This window comes from Podarcis pityusensis (genome assembly GCF_964106645.2).
Source record: "Podarcis pityusensis genome assembly, chromosome: 4".
NCBI lineage: Eukaryota > Metazoa > Chordata > Lepidosauria > Squamata > Lacertidae > Podarcis > Podarcis pityusensis.
Genome location: NC_138027.1, coordinates 95578080 through 95599856, shown reverse-complemented (window position 1 = coordinate 95599856; position 21777 = coordinate 95578080). Strand labels below are relative to the sequence as shown.

At 43.5% G+C, this 21777-nt stretch overlaps 1 protein-coding gene across 3 annotated transcripts in view; it reads left to right on the top strand.

The window, feature by feature from the left end:
- Positions 1 to 21777, top strand: part of SLAIN1 (SLAIN motif family member 1) — a 38494-nt gene that overhangs the window by 4890 nt on the left and 11827 nt on the right. The window contains exons 2-5 of one of the 3 annotated variants that reach the window (XM_081003099.1): positions 4481 to 4620; positions 16338 to 16487; positions 18237 to 18386; positions 19985 to 20332. In XM_081003099.1, the coding sequence (XP_080859225.1) occupies positions 4481 to 4620; positions 16338 to 16487; positions 18237 to 18386; positions 19985 to 20332 (788 nt within the window). The remainder of the gene's footprint in view (positions 1 to 4480; positions 4621 to 16337; positions 16488 to 18236; positions 18387 to 19984; positions 20333 to 21777) is intronic. The other 2 variants (XM_081003100.1, XM_081003101.1) reach the window with 2 other exon arrangements.

Here is a 21777-nt window from a genome sequence, read left to right as displayed (position 1 = left end):
TCACCCACCTCCACCAGACAAAGTGCATTGTGTCACAGGGCAGCCAAGTTGTTTTGGCACTGAAGGCAGAAAAATCCTGCAGGTACCACTTTCCAAGAGTAAAGTTGGAATAATAGTTGTTTACTTACTTAAACAATTAACAGTTTGCTTTCCTTTTGTGGCACTCAAAGCCAGCTAATTGAGATTGCAGACATATTCTGCCTAATATTAAGCCCAGCCCCTGGTTCAGTCCTCAGGTGGGCTATTTGTAGATTCACAACTCTCCATTCTGGTTCATGGATGGCAGAGCAGTGAGGTGCTGCACTTGTTCTCTGTTAATTTTTTTTACTGATGTGTACGGACAGCTCTCCCCTCAGCCCCTGGGGACATTGGGGAAAAAACAGCTCCTAAGTGTGCACAAGGATGTGATCTATCCAGATCATGAACTGGTTCTTTCTGAACTTGCATATCTATTTTTCTCCGACCTCCTGTTCCTCAGTCCCTTGTTGGCTCCATGCCATTGAGTATTGGTGGAATGTGTTCCTAAGGGGTATTTTTAATCCTAAAGTCTGCCTGTATCTCTAATGCATCTGTAAAATGGCAAGTGCACAGAAAGACTCAAATCAGTATTGGTATATAGATGTCCTTTATTTCTAGCTTAATTAGCAGTGAAGTCTGTTAACTTCTATGAGATTCTGGAAATAACTGTGCAAACACCAGCTCATACTTAATAGTAGGCATATTTCAAGGTTATTACAAATTATAACTTGTAACCACCACCCGTTCTCTCTCATGGAGTTGGGGCATGAACACGTGTTAATTGCAAATTGTTCTAGACTCGGGAAAGTGTTGAATAAGGAGGAGGATTCTCTGCCACAGCAGAGCTGTCTTTGCTATATTGCTAGGCTAGGCCTTGGCTAGGTAATAAGTCCCATTGAACTAAATGAGACTTGCTTCTCAGTAGTCATGCATAGGCTCACACTGTGAAACTCCTGTTTTGATTAAAACTAGTCTCCAAGGCTGCTATTCTGAATTCTGGTCAGGTTCTGCATTTAGCTCTTGGCATTAAAACTTTGATCTTGAAGACATGTTGGCAGTTGCATATCACGAACTGTTTGTCCATAAAACATATCTGTATTTCTTCCTTTGAAGACTGCAGCATGGAGGTGTCTACAGAGGACTCTAGACTGTACTGGCAACTGGCCTGTAGATTTCAGTGAGGCTTGCAGTAGAATAGATCAGTTTTTTTCCGAGATAAATAAAAGGCTGCATTGTTTAGAGAGCAATCCTGTAGCAAGCTCTGCTGGGGTGAGTGGATTAGGATCCAGTGGCTCTCCAGCTAAGCCAGGAGGTTCCTGGCACAGCCAGGCCAGCTTAACTCCCACATCCTTGGCTTTGCTGGAGATATGCTCTCCCATTCTGGCTCAGCCCAGGACCCACCTTACTGATCTAAGCCTAGTGGATGCTAAGTTGGTGCAAGCCATTATTATTATTATTAGCCACCCATCTGACTGGGTTGTCCTAGACACTCAGGACAGCTTCCAGCAAAATATACAAACACAATAGAACATCAGACATTCAAAACCTATGGACTTCCATCCTGTGGCTGCAGCTGGAATTTACTATTAATCTCCCAAGGTAGCCTGCCCCTTCCTTTCCCTCCCACATAATGACCTTCTCAATGTGGGTCATTTGTCTGGGGAGAAGGGGACGACAGAGGACGATATGGTTGGACAGTTTGTCGAAGCTACCAGCATGAGTTTGACGAAACTGTGGGAGGCAGTGGAAGATAGGAGTGCCTGGCGTACTCTGGTCCATGGGGTCACGAAGAGTCGAACACGACTAAACAACAACAATTTCTGATTTCTTTGGGCTTTATGCATTCATCTTAAAAAAGAAAAGCCAAGCTGTGTATGTGGTTGATTTCTTAAAAATGATTTATGTAAAATAGATAATATGGTTAGTTTTGCATCACTTCTTCTGTTTAACATTTGGCCTTTCAAATTGCTGTGGGGGGTGGGCAGTGTCTGTGGGGAGTGGAGGGATAGCCATGGGGGAATGAACCTTGGGGTTAATGGTTGACATCCGTTTGCCTCAGGAGACAGTGAAAGAGTGTGGCTTCAGGGGTGAAGTCAAACCATTGTTGAGTTTCAGCACCAGCTGTGGCTGTAAAGACTGCTATGGGAGAGACATGTTTTGTTGCATCTGGGGCAGATGAAGATGTCTAGTTTTGCTGCTACAGGTGTACCATGACATTTATTCTCGCTGTGCTCCTCCCAACAGTCATTCCTCCTCTGGTTACTGATACACAACCTAAATGATTGTCTCTAGTCACTACAGTCATCTGCAAAGGATTCCCACATTGCAATATTAATGTTGCCAGCCTTCATGTTGTGTTTGCAGACAACTCTACAACACAGAGTTGGTCTGCCAATGAACCTGGTTCCTGAAGTCAGCTCCCTGTAGAGTACATCCTTGGGGGTCCAATTGCGTTGCAATAGTCCAGTCTGTAGATTATCAGAGCATGGAGAACAGTGACAATCTCTGTAGCTGGCAAACCAGCTGGAGATGGAAACAGGTGTGCTTAGCCACTGAGCCTGCCCAGTCTCCAGCAACAGTGTTGGATCCAGTAGCACCCCAGGCTATGAACCTGCTCCATCCAGGGGAGTGTAACTTGCCCAGGAGAAGCCATCTTCCTCCTGGACTCAAGAACTTGGAACGCATAACCCCTCTGCCTCTTCAAGATTCCCCTTCAGTTCATTGGCCTGTACCCGGCCCATTACTGCCTCCAAGAAGCAGTCTAGCACTTCAACCTCCTCTCCTTATTCCAATGGATTGGAGAGACAGCTGGGTGTCATCCACATATTACTGATGCCTCATTCCAAATATCCTTATGACAGCTGCCAGTGTAGTTCCAACGTGCGTTCTAGCCTGGCAAGAACGCTCAAGGAGTGTGCAAAACAGCACCAGGGAGGAGTTAGGACAGAGATTCCTGGAGGGCCACATTTGACCTTCATTCTTAAAGTCTTAGTGTCGACAGAGTTCACAGTTTTCTTAACTGCAGCCCTTTCCTTCATCCTTCACCCACTTGTATGGTTCATGGAAGAGGGGAATCTTCCTCTTCCCACCTACCTACCCCAAAACCACCCTACAACAAGATGGCAGGATGGAGTTCACTTTAATCTAGGGTGGTAAAATCACAAGTCAATTGAGAGGTGATGTGATATTTGATGGGTTTTCACATGGATGGAGCAAATTTGTGTGTGTGTGTGTGTGTGTGTGTGTATATATATATATATATATTGCTTCAGAAAGTAGGACCCAAACCAACAGGTCCAATTTACAAGGAAAGAGGATTTCCACCAAACGTTAGGAGAAACTTCCTGGGGTACAAGTTGTTCAACCATGCAACAGATTGTCTTCAGAAGATGGTAGACTCTTAGGCATTAGAGGTTTTTGAAGTAGAGGCCTTGGCCTTTGACAGGGGTGCTGTAGAAGCGGAATTCCCTGCATGGGGGTTAAATTAGATGACCTTTCCCTTCTAGTCATGTGATTCTTTAACCTCTCTGAGTTAAGATTGGCTGCAGCTCCCTGTCTAGTATATACTTGGACATGAACCTGGGCTTATGGCCATGTAATCTGTACAAAGACTCCTGATGAGTTCTTAACTTGTTTTTGTCCGAGTTAAAAGTGCTTAACTTTCTCTGGATGGCACCCAAGGTATTAAAAAGCTTCTGTCTGCTTACCTATTTTGAAATCCTTAACAAGCAACTCTTCACTTCGAAGAATATGACGGGAGGAGCTATTATTAGATGTTGAATATGCCCCTTCACACTCCAGATGCATATCTCAGGCTTACTGTTCTTCAGTTAGAGGGACTTGCGATATGCACTCTGAAAAGGGTAGCAGTCTCAGATAGGGGACCAAAAGGTAAGTACAGAATTGTGTTTCCAGTAAATTGCACAAATAGGGAATTAACATCTGGAATGGAGTTCAGTATTCTAGAATTTTCTGAACTCTCAGATTATACCAACATGTTTTATGTGCTTAGCCGAAAACTGGATTTCACTGTGGCTCAGCCATCCTTCCAAACCCTGGTGCCCTGTAGATGACATTGTACTCCGCTCCCAGACAGCCTCAGCCAGCATGGCCAATGGCTGGAGATGATGGGAGTTCTAACAACATCTGGAAGGTACCATGTTGGGGAAGGGTTGTTTAACTTTATGTACGTGACCACTAAATAGGACTGTAGTTTTTTCTGAAAGCTATTTACTTTAGATACAGTTCCGGACCTATTTGAGGCTTGCCTTCAAGGCTGTACACTCCAAACATAGTAATTATAAACCAATTAGAATGAGAGTACATTTTATTACGTATTATTATTTATTATTAATCTCAATTTGAGATATGCCACCGTCTCTGATTTTGTAGTGCTATACATCTTCCATTAGAAGCATCAAATTTATGTGTTGTGCTAAAGCTTTTCTTTGATTCTATTTAGGTTGTATGTTGCACCAACAAAGAGCATCGTACCCCAAGAAAAATCACTGACCCCTTTGCAGTGGTGTCGCCATGTTCTAGATAATCCAAGCCCTGAAATGGAAGCTGCAAAACGCTCTCTCTGCTTCAGGTTGGAACAAGGTAGCTTTGGGTTTTTTATTCATTGTGTTTCCATTGCTTTCTCAGAGAATCTCTTCCTACTGGTTTTAGGCTGGTCCAGTTGAGTAGCGGCGTAAAGGATTGTCTGTGTTCAAGGTGTTCTGTATTTCTGTGGCCTACACATTGAAAACCGCTGAAGTAGGGATGTTTGAAACCAAGTGCTGTTTTTCTTCAGAGCTTTCTGCCCCACAGTCTCAAATATTTATGGGAGCTCTGCAGTGTCCCAGATTTCCTTGTTTGAGGATTTATGTCCTAAAATCAGATTCACATCTAAATAAGGATGTGCTTCTTTGCTTTCAGTGTGATGTACATTTGCATGTACACCTCTGTTCTTATACCCTCAGTGAGCTTGTACATGAGTGTCTGGGTTCAGATACCAGCTGCCCACCACCCAGACCACCCCCGCCTCGCTGAAGGTAAATTGGGGAGAAGGTGGGTTTATCATATCTGCACTGACAAAGCTACAACATTGTATTGATTTTTTTTTTTTCTGCTGACTTTGTATATGTTTTAATCCGATTCCCCTTGTTGAATTGGTATCTATTTTTTAAAGACAGGGTTTCTTTGGTGGGGATGGCAAATTACCTAAAAAGTAGAATATAGATAATTTTAATAAAAATAAATAGAACATGCTGGACCATCAGAATATCCCGTGTGTGTGTGTGTGTCTGTGTGTGTGATCATGTGTCACCATCATGAGGAAATGCTGGTACCGAAAATGTCAGCGGGTTTATTAATAGTTTTGTGGTGGTGGTTTTAAAAATGAAAACTGCTAAACCCTATTCTTTACAGCCTATACATATCTGCTCAGAAGTAAGCCTCACTGAGTTAAGTAAGACTTATTCACAGGTAAGTGTATACAGGATTGCAACTGTAGTCGCGTGCAACACTAAAACAGCTAAACAAATTTATAGCCATAACTCTTCATAAAACAAGAGTTCATTAAGTAAAACTGGTCAGATTTCCCGACAGAAAGAATCTTTATAATGAATTGGAGATCAGTTCACTTTCAAAATTCCCTGTGATACTTGTCTGATGATCTCTCGTTTATCATTTCCTTTGTTTTTCTGGAGCATCTGAGAGAGTTGTTCCAAACCTATTATATGCCTTAATAACACTCAAGAGTTTCTGTTTCCCCATGTCATGTTTATTTCCACAGTCTGTGTTTTACTTTGGCCTCAGGATGCTGAGGTTTCAGAAGCAAATGAGGGATGAACACATGTTAATCTCTTGAGAACTTGTTTTTAAGAAAGGGGGAAATGCTCCATTCAGGTGCTTGCTTTTGTTACTGAAAGTATATTCTGGCATGAAACTTACCAAATACTTGGCTTTGTGTGTGAGAGCATGATAGTATCTTAATTTTATTCTGCAGTGGCCCAATGAACTGAGCACATGGAGGAGTCTGGGCTCCTTCGGACTGGTGGCTTTTCTTTTTTTTGGCAAATATATTCTGCAGTGTGTCATTCATAAAATAATAGCGCATTCGTAGTGGATTTATACTGCATTCTCTTAGTTGTTCTACAGTGTTTCCCTAATGCCTCTGGTGGGGCACTCTTTTGCTATAATGTGCAATGGAAGGAGAACAATGCATACACCCCAGCCTAACCCTGGACATTAATAATAATAATAATAATAATAATAATAATAATAATAATAATAAATAAAATAATAATAAATTTTATTTATATCCCCCCTCCCCATCCGAAGCCGGGCTCAGAGCGGCTAACAACAGTAAAATGATAAAACATTCTAAAATCATTTCATTATAAAATTAATTCCAATCAAATTAATGGCAACCATTTGGGATAGAAGTTTTGTGAGGATTGCCGAAGGAGGGAGTCAGGCTGTGCCCTGGCCAAAGGCCTGGTGGAACAGCTCCGTCTTGCAGGCCCTGCGGAAAGATGTCAAGTCCCGCAGGGCCCTAGTCTCTTGTGACAGAGCGTTCCACCAGATCGGAGCTACAGCTGAAAAGGCCCTGGCTCTGCTTGAGGCCAGCCTAACCTCTCTGTGGCCTGGGACCTACAAGATGTTTTTGTTTGAAGACCGTAAGTTCCTCTGTGGGGCATACCAGGAGAGGCGGTCCCGTAGGTACGAGGGTCCTAGGCCGTATAGGGCTTTGAAGGTTAAAACCAGCACCTTAAACCTGATCCTGTACTCCACCGGGAGCCAGTGCAGCTGGTATAGCACCGGGTGAATGTGATCTCGCAGCAAGGAGCCCGTAAGGAGTCTCGCTGCGGCATTCTGCACCCGCTGGAGTTTCTGGGTCACTCTCAAGGGCAACCCCACATAGAGCAAGTTACAATAATCCAATCTGGAGGTGACCGTCGTGTGGATCACAGTGGCTAGGTCAGGGCTAGAGAGGTAAGGAGCCAACTGCTTAGCTTGGTGGAGATGAAAAAATGCCGCCTTTGTTATAGCTGCAATCTGCGCCTCCATGGAAAGGGGGGTGTCGAAGATTACATCCAAACTCTTAACGGACGGTGCTGGCACTAATTGTGCCCCCATAAGAGATGGGAGTTGCCCCCCCCCAATCCCATATCGTCCCGACCCAGCCAAAGGACCTCTGTCTTCGAAGGATTTAACTTCAACCAGCTCCCACGTAACCATCCAGCCACAGCTTCAAAACATCTGATCAGTGGCTGGTCTGAAACAGTACAGAATATTAGCAGGAATCGACAGGATGTGCCCCTATTTGGAAACTAAGCTGTACGTCTGCCCCAAACCTGCAGCAGACATGGAACAGAATTGAAAGCAGGATTGCACAGAACAGCTCCAACACCATCATGAGCACAAACGATAACGAATAAAAAGGAATGCCTGGTGCTTTCATTGCACAAACCTAAATTTCTGTTATGTGATTGAATCCCTCTTGCAAAAATACTGACAGTCTGGAGGTGGCTATAAGCAACAAGCATGTACCACTACAGTGTTTGTGAGAGTGTCATTTTCCCTGTGATATCTGTCGCACACGGCAGTTTTTGAGCCATTTCAGGAACTCTTGGGTCGCAGCTCCATGTCCTTTGAGAGCGCACCTTGTCCTTTGTGTATCTATCCGTAGCAAGGCAATATCTTGTCTGATACCTGCCAGCCACCCTTTCTTTCTAAGCAGTGACTGAGCTGACAGTATGCGTCTGCTGTGAGGGAAGCTATAGTGTGTAGGTTTAAAACCTCACACGGGGGTCTAGGTTGAATGCTATGTGCAGAAGGGTTTAAGTGGGGAGAAGGTCCCAGAGTTGGAGGTTTCAGGAATAAGGACCTCCAGGGCAGCTGCAGCAGAACAGATTGAGCAGTACTGAGAAATAAGGGCCCGTAGGAAGTAGATAACTGAGAAGCAGAATGGCAAGCTAGTGAGAAGAAACACTATGTACCGTCTGGGGGCGGGGGGAAGATTGAAGAGTCATGCAAGCTCTGGAGGTACGGAATTTCAACATATTGATTTGAGATAATCACCAAGACATTTGGCTGCAGGTCTCTGCTGCATTTGGTTCCTCTGACAAAAATGTTCTTTGGAAAAGGCAGCTATGAGGTTACATAACGCGGGCATTTTCGGCCACACTAAGCAAACGGCAAAAGTTGGTGGAGGAGAGTATCATGAAGGAACTTACCGGGCATATTTGGAAGTCCTCTCGGTCATCGTTAGTTGATGGTTTGCATCAGCCTACCTAGACTCTTCTTTCTGCACCTTCTGTCTGAAACTACAGTTTTTGGAGAACCAAATGCAATGCAGAAATAAATGGAGGTGCTGTAGCTTAGTGGTAGAACACATGCAAGGTCCAAGTTCAGCCTCTGGTGTCTCCACGTAATGAGCAGGTAGTAGATGATGGAAGAGACTTCTGGACACCCTGAAGGACTTTTTCCTAGCCAAGTGGACAATAGTGGGTCAAGACAGACAAATAGGCGGACCTGGTGTGAGGCAGTAGTCTAATGTTCTTACAATTATAAGGACATGTTTCCATTCCTATTCTGTGGTTTAATTTTACTGATCGATAGTTTATTTCATTATTCCTGCATAGCAGGGGTTGGACTGGGTGACCCTAGGGGGTCCGTTCCAATTTCTCAAATCTGTGATTCACATTCTTACTGTGTTTCACTGAGTTTTTGTGCAGGGGTTTCATAACCATGGCAATGGTTTCATCAGCTGTCTCGCTAGCAACAACAACAACAACAAGCCATCAGCACAAATCCATATTTCAGCTGCTTCACACGCATTTACAGTCTCTTTCTATATATCACTGTCTCTAATTGCTCTTGGGTATGGCTTGTTGTTTCTCTTCTTCTGCTTCCTCATTCAAAAGATGCACCCAGGAAAGTGCCAGTTAAGAAACAGCCCTAGGGACTAACTTGCCCTTGACAAGTCAGTGCTAATTTTATCAGGAGGGGGAGGTGGAATAAATTCTGCAAGTCGTTTTCCCCAGATTGTGCTTTCCACACACCTTTTCCATCTGCTGGACTGGCAACAGAAGAAAAGAGGAGTCCTTCTCAGGAGGCCAGATTGCTGGCCCCTAATCATAGTAGAACGATGGGTCTGCCATATGGTAAATTCCAGCTGTTGTGAGGTTGCTTATTTGTGTGAAGTTGTTGCCCTGTCCTTTGTTGTCCCACCCTCTGGACTCTTGTTCAGAAGTGGTCCAGACACAGTTCATCCAAATATCGTGATTGACTGCATGGAGAAAGTGGAGGGGGGGAAATCTCTCTCGGAACACTAGAGCTTCTGAACATGCAAAGCTGAATGTTGGAAGATTCATAACAGGTAAAATAAATCACTGTGTCGCACCTAGTTGAACTATGGAACTCACTCCTGCAGGAAGCAGCAACGGCCACCAACTTGGAAGACTTTAAAAGAGGATTCAGTCATGGAGGATGATGCTATCGGTCACTACTTGCCACGAAGGCTATGCTCTTCCTCCACAGTCAGAGGCAGTAATGCTTGTGGTGATGATGATAAGATTTATATACCACCCTTCATCAAAAGATCTCAGGGCAGTTCACAAGAAAAAATATATAATTTAGTTGATCAATGAAGGAGTATAAAAAAAATAAAATTTGCCCAATTGCCTAACAGTTTCAGCAACTTAGAGGGATTTGAAATTCTAGGACAAACGGAAAGAAAATAAATTATCCTTATATAGGTTTCCATTTTTAAACAAGAACCCATAATTCGTTTTTCCCCCCAGGAAAGTATAGCACATACACACATACAAAAAGAGCACACAGTTGTTGGAGACGGTGGGTGCTTTTGTGCTTGCAGGCTTCCCAGAGGCATCTGTTTGGCCACCATGAAAACAGGACGTTGGACCATATGGGCCATTGGCCTGAAACAGCAGGCTTTCCTTACGTTCTTATGTGACATGCATACGGGCTTTAGGGAATCATGTGACTTGTGTTTCCTTTGAGAAACGACTCTTTTATAAGAGCTAGATCATACCAGACACGGTAGGAAAGGCTCTTGATCTGTTTTCTCTTGTTTCTGTCTGGCCCAAGTGCCTCTGTATTTTCATTTTTTAAGCCTCCACGCTTGAGCTGCACCGTCACTTCTCATCAAATGTTGACTTAGTAGAAGTTGGTGCAGCAAGGTTTTCTGTGCCTCTTGAACAGTGCTTACTCTTTGAGGGGAACGGTTGTTTTTGCATTTGCCCTTTTGCTGTATATGTGTGTGGGGGGGACACATTGTGGAAATATGGTTTTGCCTTTAACGCTTATGGTTATATCTTGTTCTTGCAAGGAAGAAATGGTTCATATTCTGAAAGGTTTAGATCAGGCTTCCTCAAACTTGGCCCTCCAGATGTTTTTGGCCCACAACTCCCATGATCCCTAGCTAGCAGGACCAGTGGTCAGGGATGATGGGAATTGTAGTCTCAAAACATCTGGAGGGCCGAGTTTGAGGAAGCCTGGTTTAGATAATGGGCATCTTCCTTATAAGTGCAGAACACACTTTGGCTTAAAACCATGGCAAGTAGTCTAGAACCTCTGGTTGTGGCGTACTGTGTTCTGTGACCCAGTTAAAATGTCACTTGAAACCATGGGGTTTTTTTGTTTTGGACTGAGGAACTTGTGGTCTTGCAGGGGTTGTTGATCTCCAAGTCCCATTACCCCTCTTTGGGGCTGATGGGAGTTGGAATCCAGCAACATTTAGACAGCTACATGTTCTTCATCCCTAGCTTAGCTAACTCATGATTGAACCCAAGCTTGCCTACAAACCATGGTTTGTTTGAGGCCTAAAAACCAGAATGTGAAACCATGGTTTGAAGTTAGTGCAAAATACTGTTTGCAAACAGTGGCTTCGCATACAAGTCCCAGTGTCGTAACTCTCATTATCTAAAATCTTACGGAAGTTTTCCTGGAAACACATAGTGTATGCTTCCAAACTCTGAAATCATGCTGGCAGGATCTTTATTGTGCTTGGCTACAATAATGGGAGGATGGAGCAGCTGCACAATGAACTTTCTCCATTGTCTGTGTGCCTGTCCCTCCTGCCTTAAGTCTTCCTGGACACAGCCTCATTTCCCTGCCCACCTCCTTGTTGTGAAATCCATGGGCAGCCTGCCTTGCTCCTAGGCTGGCTTGCAAAAAGGAAGTGATGCAGAGGAACTGAAGTGATTGTTTCACTATCTTTACCTGGAACAAAGTTAACAGTGCAACGTAGTCCAGAGCACAACCTTTATTACTCAGTGCTTAGTTTCACACCTTGTTATTTACCGTATTTTTCGCCCTATAGGACGCACTTCCCCCCTCCAAAAATGAAGGGGAAATGTGTGTGCGTCCTATGGGGCGAATGCAGGCTTTCGCTGAAGCTTGGAGAGCGAGAGGGGTCGGTGCGCACCGATGCCTCTAGCTCTCCAGGCTTCAGGAAGCTATCCGTAAGCCTGGGGAGCCCGTGGGAGTTCCCGCAGGGCTCCCTAGGCTGCAGATAGCAGCCTGCTTGCCTGGAGTGTGGGGCGCACTCGGGGGGGGGGTAAATATTTTTTTCTTTACCCCCCCAAAAAAACTAGGTGCGTCCTATAGGGCGAAAAATACGGTACTCTGTACCCCACAAATGGAACATCTGCATCTCAGCAACTCAGTGTTCTCTCTACCATGGGAAAAAACACTTGTGAATGCCCATCATTTCACCAATAGCTGTTCTGGGCAACCCATTGATCAATCAGGTATAAAGCACATAGTTTGTTCACCCTGTCTGCCACACCTCTTTAGCCAATCAAGCCCTGCCCAAAAGTGTGAAGCGAGCAAAGAACCATTCTATCACAAGCACCTGGAGATCTTGGGATTTCTGGGAGGTTTACACTCCACGACTTCATATGATCTGGGCAACTGTTGGAATTTCTGCCTGTCTTCAGGTACTTGGAGGAGAAAAAACCTGCCCTTGTGTAGCATTTCAGGCCACTTCCTTTTCTTTCTTTCTTTTTATAAGATATTTATTAGGATTTTTTAAAGATATTACAATAAAAAATGAAAAAGAAAAAAAAATACAAAATAAAAATGATTAAAAACACTCAGATTTTCCATTGCTTATTTTTCTTTAGCTTGTTTCCCGGACCTCCTCATACCTCCCTTTTTTGTATTCCAGTTCAGTTTGTTGGTTCAGCAAATCCTTACCCTCTTTGTTTATCCTAATCTTTGGTCTTAAAATAGTAACATTAGATTTTTACCTCTTAACAACCCCTTTTTCATATTCCCTTAAAGCATTACAGCTAGAAACCACTTAATTTCTATCCAACACCGTTCTAACATTCATTAATTTTACAATATTTCTGTAGATAATCTTTGAACTTCTTCCAATCTTCTTCCACCGACTCTTCTCCCTGGTCTCGGATTCTGCCAGTCATTTCTGCCAGTTCCATATAGTCCATCAGCTTCATCTGCCATTCTTCCAGAGTGGGTAGATATTGTGTCTTCCAATACTTTGCAATGAGTATTCTTGCTGCTGTTGTAGCATACATAAAAAAGGTTCTATCCTTCTTTGCAGGCCACTTCCTTTTCAGGCTCCATTTGCCATTTAAACAATCTTGTCTTCCCCCAAAGAATCTTGGAAACTGTAGTCATAACTATAAGGGTGCTGAGAATTGCTAGGTGGCCCCACTATTCCACTCTCAGAGCTACAATTTGCAGAGTGCTTAAACAGTTAATCCCTCTTCCCCAGGGTACTCTGGGAATTGTAGTTCTGTGAGGGGAATAGGGGTCTCATAAAAAGCTCCCAGCACGCTTCGCAAACTGCAGTGCCCAGGATTCTTAGGTGGTTAAAGTTGGGCTTAAGTGCTGAACTGAGTCTGAGACAGGTGCCTTCACTGACGTATGGGGCAGTGGGCATGTCTTGAGGGGCTGCAAAACACGTGCAGGATCTGGCTGTGATTAACTGCACCATATAACAATCCCCAAGGAAGTTTCTAAGAACTTGAGTAGCATTGGTGAACAAAGGGATCCTTGTTATTAAAGCAGAGAGGTTGACACCTTTCGGCATGGGTATCTAGTACATGGGCCAATCTAATTGTTTGGGGCTGCAAACTCCTTATCATGTAAAACTAGCGATCTGGCATGTGTGTGTCTCTGTGTTTCTGAGCTGACAGTCAGCCAAATCATTTCAGTTGCATTTATAAGGATGAGAATAGGTGAGCACTCATTCCCCACTTTCTATGCCACGGAAGGATGGGTCTTGCCCCTCTCTGAAGAACAGCTGAAGGCTCTAGAATATACCGTATTTTTCGCCCTATAGGACACACTTTTTCCCCTCCAAAAATGAAGGGGAAATGTGTGTGCGTCCTATAGGGCGAATGCAGGCTTTCGCTGAAGCCTGGAGAGCGAGAGGGGTCGGTGCGCACCGACCCCTCTCGCTCTCCAGGCTTCGCGGACCTGCATGCCTGCATGCCGAAGCCTGCGCGCGCTGAGATCAGCGCGTCCAGGCCTTGCGGACCTCTCCGCAAGCAGCGGGAGCCAGCACTGGGCTCCCACGGCTTGCAGAGAGCTGCCTGTTTGGGGGCTGGGGTCGGGGGAAGCTCAGGCCTCCCCCGCCCCAGCCCCGCGCCTGGGGGGGAAAATAATTTTTTCCCCTTTATTTCCCCCCCAAAAAATTAGGTGCGCCTTATGGGACGGTGCGTCCTATAGGGCGAAAAATATGGTATTTTCACCTCTCATCCATTTCCTTAGTGACAAACGTGGAGTTCTTCGTGTGGTTCTTAAGAGTCACAGCTGCAATAACAGTAGCTTTGTTCAGGATAAGTCTTGTCACAGGAGTTATTGTGCAAAATAATGAATGCGGCTTACACTTGCGTTGTTGACTGCATCTGTGGGTGAGAGCATGCAGGCCATTAATTGGCCTTGGCAAATGACCACGCTGTTATAAAACTGTCTTGTGTTTAAAAGGAGAATCACAAAGGCCCTTTAAACGTCTGCCTCCTTTTGCTGGTTTATAATGAGAAGTACAAAATGTTGCCAGTGGTTTTAAAATCACAGGTATACTGTAGCTTTTGCTTCCTTCGAGTTTTCTTCTAAGGTGGCAGCTGTCTGCTTGTTCCTAAAATATATTTTGCATTTGTGGAAAATTCATTTAGTCATTAAAGCTCATGATTTAATAGACCCGACTTGATTTTGGCAAAGGAGGCCTCTGTAACTTGTGATCAAGTCCTTAAAACAGGAGGCCTGGCTGGGATGCCGTGCATTGCTAATGTGCTTTGCTCAGCATGATGGGTCTTGACATGCGTAGATTGTAGACCCAAGTGGCGCCCAATACTACAGTGATCATGTGTCTCATTTACGGGATTGCTGCATCAAAGCTTAAAAAACAAGGAACTCTATAGATCTGCGTTGTCTGTGGTTCATTGAGTGCAATGTATTGACAGTGGGAATGCCCAGTGTATTCTGGGATGTCTGCTGCCCTGGAATGAGGTGGGACTTAAAGGAAAGTGTGCCCATTTAAAATGTTGGTACTCAAATGATATGAGATTGACACTCTTGGATATCACTTAACTTTCAGTGGCAAGTCCTAGGAGTCTTCTATAGCATGTTGACATTTGATGCATGGGGTTGACCCTATTGTTTTAATAATAGGTGGTATTAATATTACGTTCAACTACTTTTAAATCTGAACCCTGCGGCCCTGCCAAACTTTGCTTGAAGACATGCGATCAGGTTCACTAATACAGAAGATACATTTTTTTTTAAAAAAGTTGTAAGACTCAGATTCTCACACCTGGAATGTTACATCTCTCTTTGGATTTCATATTAATATTTTGTTGCTCAACAACAGCTGTGATGCAGTTAATGGCAGGTTGTGGTAATGCTGTCGCAGAGCATGATGGCATGCGAAGGGGGGCGTGATTTGTATGACATTTTGAACTTCTAGAAGTGTCTGGAGGAGTAGAGAATAGGGATGTTGCCCTGCTTTTCTTTCCTTTATTTTGTTACATTTTAATCTCGCTGTTCCTCCCCAGAGTAGTATACCTGGTTCTTGAACCCTTGTCGGGAGACGCTGGTCCTAGCCTGACGCTGTAACCATTATACCACACTAGTTGCTTTCTTAGATACATAGAGAAATTTTATTCTACTTTTAAGGAACCTATTCTGAATATCATTTTCTGCATATGTAAAAATTCCTTAAGCCTTGCCCTGGATGTGGCTGTGAGATTACTGAGGCTTTCTGATGTTGCATATTTGATAGATATGGGAGAGATGTCTACTTCAGAGTGTGCAGATATGCATTAAATATATTCATGCTTATGTAACTTGGAATTTCATGTTGTTAAAAGGAAGAAATATTTGTGTCTGATGGCTTAAAAGCTTATGAAGGGGATTAAGTTTGTTTTTAGCACTTGATGAGGGAGCCTGTACTTTACTGTGTGCCCTGTAGCTTAACTCTCAGTTCAGTTATGTCCCAATTAACCACACCCAGTAATGTTTTGTACAAATAAATGTCATATGTATTATCTGTTACACCGTATACTTAAAGAAAATCAAGAGAATGATCCAGATTTATTAATTCAGTTTATTACTCTTCTTTCAGCCAGGGTGCCAGGGTGGGCTACAACAATTTAAAATGCAATATTAAAGCAATTTATTATTTCATGAAATATTGAGCTAAAATCTGTTCTACAACAATACCTTGTCAAGATACTAGAAACAAATACAGTAAGCTCAGCATCTGTTCTGTAGCATTTACTATTTCAGTAAGGGAAAGAGCAGTTCCAATTCGTAATAAACTTAATTAATTGCGTGCCAATTTTGTCCATTTCCTGCTCTACTATGTACAATAACATGATTTTGTCCATTATCAAAATCTTTTCACAATCTCTTACTTTCTTTATATACAAACTTGCATTAGCATTTTTTAATGTTTGAAATACTTGAAATCTTGTCTCTTAAGCCTTGAGATAGCTGACATAAGCAATAGTGCTGTGTACTGGGAGAGGCGAAAAATTAGAAATCTGTTTCTAATTTACACTCTAAATCTGTTTCTGGAGATTCACATCCTGCCTTTAATAACCTTTATTTATTTTGTCTTTGAACACCTGCTGTTTTCTCTCTCTCGTCTACTGCAGCTGAAACTGCAATCATATCTACACTTACCTGGGGCTAAGTTGTGTTTAATAGGACTTAGCTTCTGAGCAGATGTGTGTAGATTTGTGCTGTTAAGCTTTTTATGTCTAACTTCCTAATGGATAAGTCTGCTCCAAATATAACCTCATCTCTTCCTTTACCATGTCTGTTAACAGCTAGTCGATGGCGGAGTCTCTTCTCTACGTCTGTCTCCTTGGCTTTCCCCTATAGCCCTGTTGCAAGGCTCACTCCATATAGCAATGGCTTTAACACTCCTGCCTTCTCTAAAACCTTCAATAAAGCAATATTAACACCTGAAAGAACAGGTAATGCTTGCTTTCTTACTAACATAGCACTGTAATAAGGCCTAACTAGTTCCTGTTGACTTTGGTTCAGTGTTGAGATATGTAGCTTTGAGAGGCCAAACTAAGCATGACGGGGGGGAGCTATGGAATATACTTTTGCTGTCTTTCTTCTCTGTGCTCCATTGCATGAAACAGGGCTGCTGGCAATACTAAGAATGGAGAGGCAACTACTGAAGGTCGAGAGCAGGTTTTCCCAAACTTGGGTCTCCAGCTGTTTTTGGACTACAACTCCCATCATCCCTAGCTAGCAGGAGCAGTGGTCAGGGGTGATGGGGATTGTAGTCACACAACAGCTGGAGACCTAAGTTTGGGAAACACTGGTCAAGAGCCTCTGGGAAAGGCCTCTGAGTCCTTGAGTTGGTCCTCCCTACTTACCCTTATCTTGACTCAGATTTATGGAGCAACAGCAGTAGGTGGGTAGGAAGCTGCTATTTTGACATCCCCGCACTGCTCCACAGTGCCTCTTTGTTGAGGGAACCAAAATGGCAGGTGGCTTGCAAATACCTTGGCTAGCCTATGCCACTGATGGGTTGGGATACTGGGTAGCACTCTGCAACCTCTCCACCTACAGCCTGCCTTGATTCGAAGCAGCTTTTTGCCCATCCCAGCTCTGAATGCAGACATTGGGGGACAGGTGGAAATATGGAGGGAAGGGGGGGGGATGGAGAATATTGAAGGACAGCGAAAGGATTTAGCTGCTTTCGTGCATGCACTGCTTTTCACATTCTGAAAAAAATTACCCATTCCTTCACGGTGTATGTGAATGAGGGAAACACGAGTATAAACTCATATGGTTGTCCCCATTGCATCTAGTTTGGTCCCACAGGACTGGGGCCAATGCCATGACCTAGACTTAAAATTCTGCTTCGTGGATACATTTCCTTTCATCCTCTTACTTTTGTCTTCATGTTGTTTCCCAAGTAACAGGGAAATTCTTACTATTCCTTCCTCCCACCCATCCACACAGGATGCACCCTGGAGAACATGGACAGCTTCTACTTCCATGTTACATTGAACAATGGGGTCCCCCACTCTGCTGTTATTTCGAGTTATTGTGATCTGCTCTAGCCCACGGCCTGTGGAAACATCAGGCTGCGACAGTAGGGCCAGTACCTACACTACTAAGCAATGGCAATAATGTGGGTCTGGCCTGTGTATGTTTGGGGCCACCAGAAGGAGAGACATCAGTAAATTAAGGGTTGCATTTAAGGGATGTACGAATATACTGATCTGTCTAGAATAAAAGAAGAAAGGCAGACATTCTTAGGTTCTCTTCCTTCAGATGCTGCGTTACAGATTTACCTACATAAGGGCTAAAAGCATTGGAAAAATAATAATCTGGTGTGTGAATTCCTTCCAGGAATTCCAAATTCACACACCAGAATTTGCATTGAGACTTTTGTTTTTGTTTATTAATGTTTGAAATCGTACACGTGAGCCCACTAGTCTTCCCTCTGCTGTAGATTCATGCTGCAGAATTGCTTCTTTTCCGTACTAACAGGAACACCAAAGTACAGGACCGTTTTAAATAGGCTTAAAGATCTTCACAATGTAAAAGTAAATAACGGAATGTAGCATCATGCCGGTTGACGAAGCCTGTTCTGTTTATCTATGCAGTGCTGAATATATAAACCTGAAACGTTGCTTGAAAAGTAGATGCTTTTGCACGTCGCTTGAAGTTAAGGGGTTTGCTGTGTTGTTGTTCTACAGGTTGTGCTTCTAGAAGTTCCCCTCTCAGCCCCCAGTCATCCATAGACAGTGAACTGAGCACCTCAGAACTAGAAGACGATTCCATCTCCATGGGATATAAACTGCAAGACCTCACAGACGTCCAGATCATGGCTCGACTGCAAGAAGAGAGTAGGCCATTAACTGTCCTTCCTCTCCCTCTGCTCTGCCCCCCCCCCACCGCCACCACTTCTTTTAAAAGCTGCATGTTAATGCCTCAGGGAAAATACTTGATTTTAGGCCTGTCTAAGCTATTGTATGGGATGGTTTTTTTAAAAAAACAATAACACCATGTTGGTGCTTTGGTTTGGCTTTCATGTTATTACACTTGAATGTTCCCCCTCCAAAAAAAATCCTAGTATGAATAAGTCTTAAATGTAGTTGAGTAATGTATCATGTTTAGTACTGTGAAGAAAAGGAGCCTAATTTGTTTTTTGAGGGGGAGCTAAGTGGGCTATGGGGTAATGGTGTTCACAAAGAGAAAATGCCATCTTATTTTCTTTGAAAGGCTCTGAAAGCGCTGGTCTGATCTGCGTCAAGGAGTTGTCATTCAGAATCCCATGATTCTGGGATCTGAGACACATGAAGGGGGTTAATTTGGCACAAGCTGTTAAAGATCTTAGAATTCAAAGCTTTCCTGTATCCCCCTCAGAATTCACCAACTTTGCTCAAGGCTGCCTAGGTCTTCTGTGACATTAGGGCATGTAAGGGGGTGATGGTTACAGAGGGACCCTTCATACAATCCTATATCTGTAGAGTTGGAAGGGACCTCAGGGGTCTTCTAGCCCAGACCCCTCAATGCAGGAATCACACTTATACCCGTGTCTGTAAAGGCTTGCTGTGACATCACAGCAGATCAGCCAATGGCATTGTAGAGAAGGGACCACAAGGGTCATTTAGTTAAACCCCCCGCAATGCAGGAATCTTTTTGCTCAAACTCACAACCTTGAGATTAAGAGTCTCATGCTCTGTTGACTAACTAAGGTATCCTGCAGGCTTTAGATAGATAGAAGATACAAGGAGAATACCAGATCATCTGGAGAATTTCAAATGTTGCTCTTTAGATTTATTATCTGCAGCTTTGTCACTATGACATAGTTTGCACATGGCTTTGAGTGAGCTGTTTGCACAGAATAGATATGTATGCTCTTTGCAACCATCTGCACCAGCCGGCATGGCTAATGGGTAGGGAAGATAGAAGCTATAGTCTAACACTTTGATCTCTGGAGATTCCCTGCTTCTAGAGTATAGGATTTTCAGTGCAAGGAGTTCCATAGTTTGGGTGTCACAGTGGGGGAGCCTAGGAATGTCGGATGTGTAAGAATGTTTTTGATCTATCCCTCATATTAATGCATTTCACAGGACTATGTTGAATTACGTTGTATGTTCACACAGAGCTAGTTCTTTGCTCAATCAGCCTGCCTGAGGACCGCCTCTCTTCAAAATGCGCTTCAAATATAGTTCTTCCTTCATTAAAAACTTCATAGTCATTCCTCTCTTCGGAATAGGATGTGAAAATCAGTCTATGTCTAGTTGGTGTTCCATAGTTTTCCTTCCCACTTGCATGCATTTACATTTTGCCTTATGTTTTCATGCATCTTGTAGACATGGGAGTAAGTTGCAAAACCCACGCCTTCCATACGAAAACGGACTCTTGCAGAAGGGGTGATGTTCGTTACAAATGTTGACCATTTGGGGCTCTCACCTCGCCTTTTCCTTACACTTACCAGGTCTGAGACAAGATTATGCGTCTACTTCAGCATCTGTATCAAGAAACAGCTCCAGCGTCTCTCTCCATTCGAGCAAGAAAGGGACAAGCAGCGACCAGGAATTTGATCGCTACAGCCTTGAGGACGAAGAGGAAGAATTCGACCACCTGCCCCCTCCGCAGCCTCGGTTGACCCGCTGCTCCCCTTTCCAAAGAGGAATTCCCCATTCACAGACTTTTTCCAGTATACGGGACTGCAGGAGAAGCCCGACTTCCCCATATTTCCCCTCAAACAATTATCCGCAGCAACAGTGTTACTCTCCTCAAGCCCAGAATCCTCTTGAGCCACAACCAAACAGGATTAATGGAGGTAAAGTTGGCTGGCTGGCTGTTTTCTGATGTATGGATTTATTTTGCCCTTCCGGTGCCAAATCTTTAATTTTGAGGCAGGTTTCTTTTGGCCAAATTCTGTATTCCTGGTGGGCATTCACTTCTCTAGGCAGTGGCTGGAGGCTGGAAATATGAAGACCACAAACAGGTCTCCAATGCATGGTCCACTATTATGGGACACATGTCCCGAGTCATTATAACTTAGAGGTGAAATGTTAAAGTGTAGATCCTCAGTGTCCCTGTCTCTCTCTCTCTTGCTGGTCTTGCTTATCATCCCAGTTGCTGAGGGGAGTTGGATTTCGTCAGCACCTGAGAGGCCAGAGCTTTCCCATCCCTGTATAATAAATCACTTTTATTTTTCTTACTAGGGAAATAGGCAGCTAAACTTTTACAACACCATTATTAGAAGACAGGAGGATGTAGAGTCAAGATTAAGTTTGCCAGTTGGGCATCTTTGGTTTAGTTTATGAATCCCCTTTTGAAGAAACTGTACTGAATGCTATTCATAAAGATCTAAAGTGTGTGTGTGTGTGTGTGTGTGTGTGTATGGCAGAGTCAGTGTGTGGTCTCCAGTATCCATTGCTTTCAATCAGTTTACTCTGAGTAGGACTTAGTTGTATGTCACCCATTAAGCAGTGCACATTGGAAACTGTCTCAGCGCAATCTTGCCTTCCTGGTTGCCAAACAGAAGAGAATGCTTTCTGAAGTAAAATAGTTTTTTTGTTAGCCAGTTGTTTTTATTGCTTTTCAAAAATTTTAACAAATCAACATCAAATTAATTCAAATTTAATACAAATTTAAAAGTTGACTTCCCACCTTGCTTCCATGACGTTTCTCGTCCCTCCTTTACTTGCTGCTCAATGTAACATACTTTTCCCAATTCCATTTCAGTACTTAAAATATTTTAGCATTTTATCATTCATATTTAATTCCCCCCCTTTTCATTAACAGTTTTTTAACAGCTAGTGAAAATGTGGGCAGTGTAGAGCCCTGATTACATATGGATGCAGTAGTGTAACACTCATCTAGTCGTAATCAAGAACCTGTTGGAAGATTTTGGGTATGATTCCTGAGAAGGGAAGGTTCAGTATCTTATGGACATGCCTTTCATTTGTGGATCTCCCCCAAAGATGGCGCATGCCAGAATTCTGTTATGTTGAATCTTAATGAATACAGTAGGCTGGACAGGATGAACTTTTGAGTCTCTTCTGCGTGAGTTTTTAGAGGAAGTGCTGCTGTGCCATCTCTGCCTGTGAACACATATCAGACTTTCATCTGCTTCATCAACACTTACATATGCAGCCTGGAGGCTGAGCATTGGAACAGCACCCCCACCCCCAATATAGTTTTACCTCTGCCGTTAACGGAGCAGGCAGGCTTAAGCTGCTATATCTCCCCTCTGCAATTGGAGAATAATAATAATAA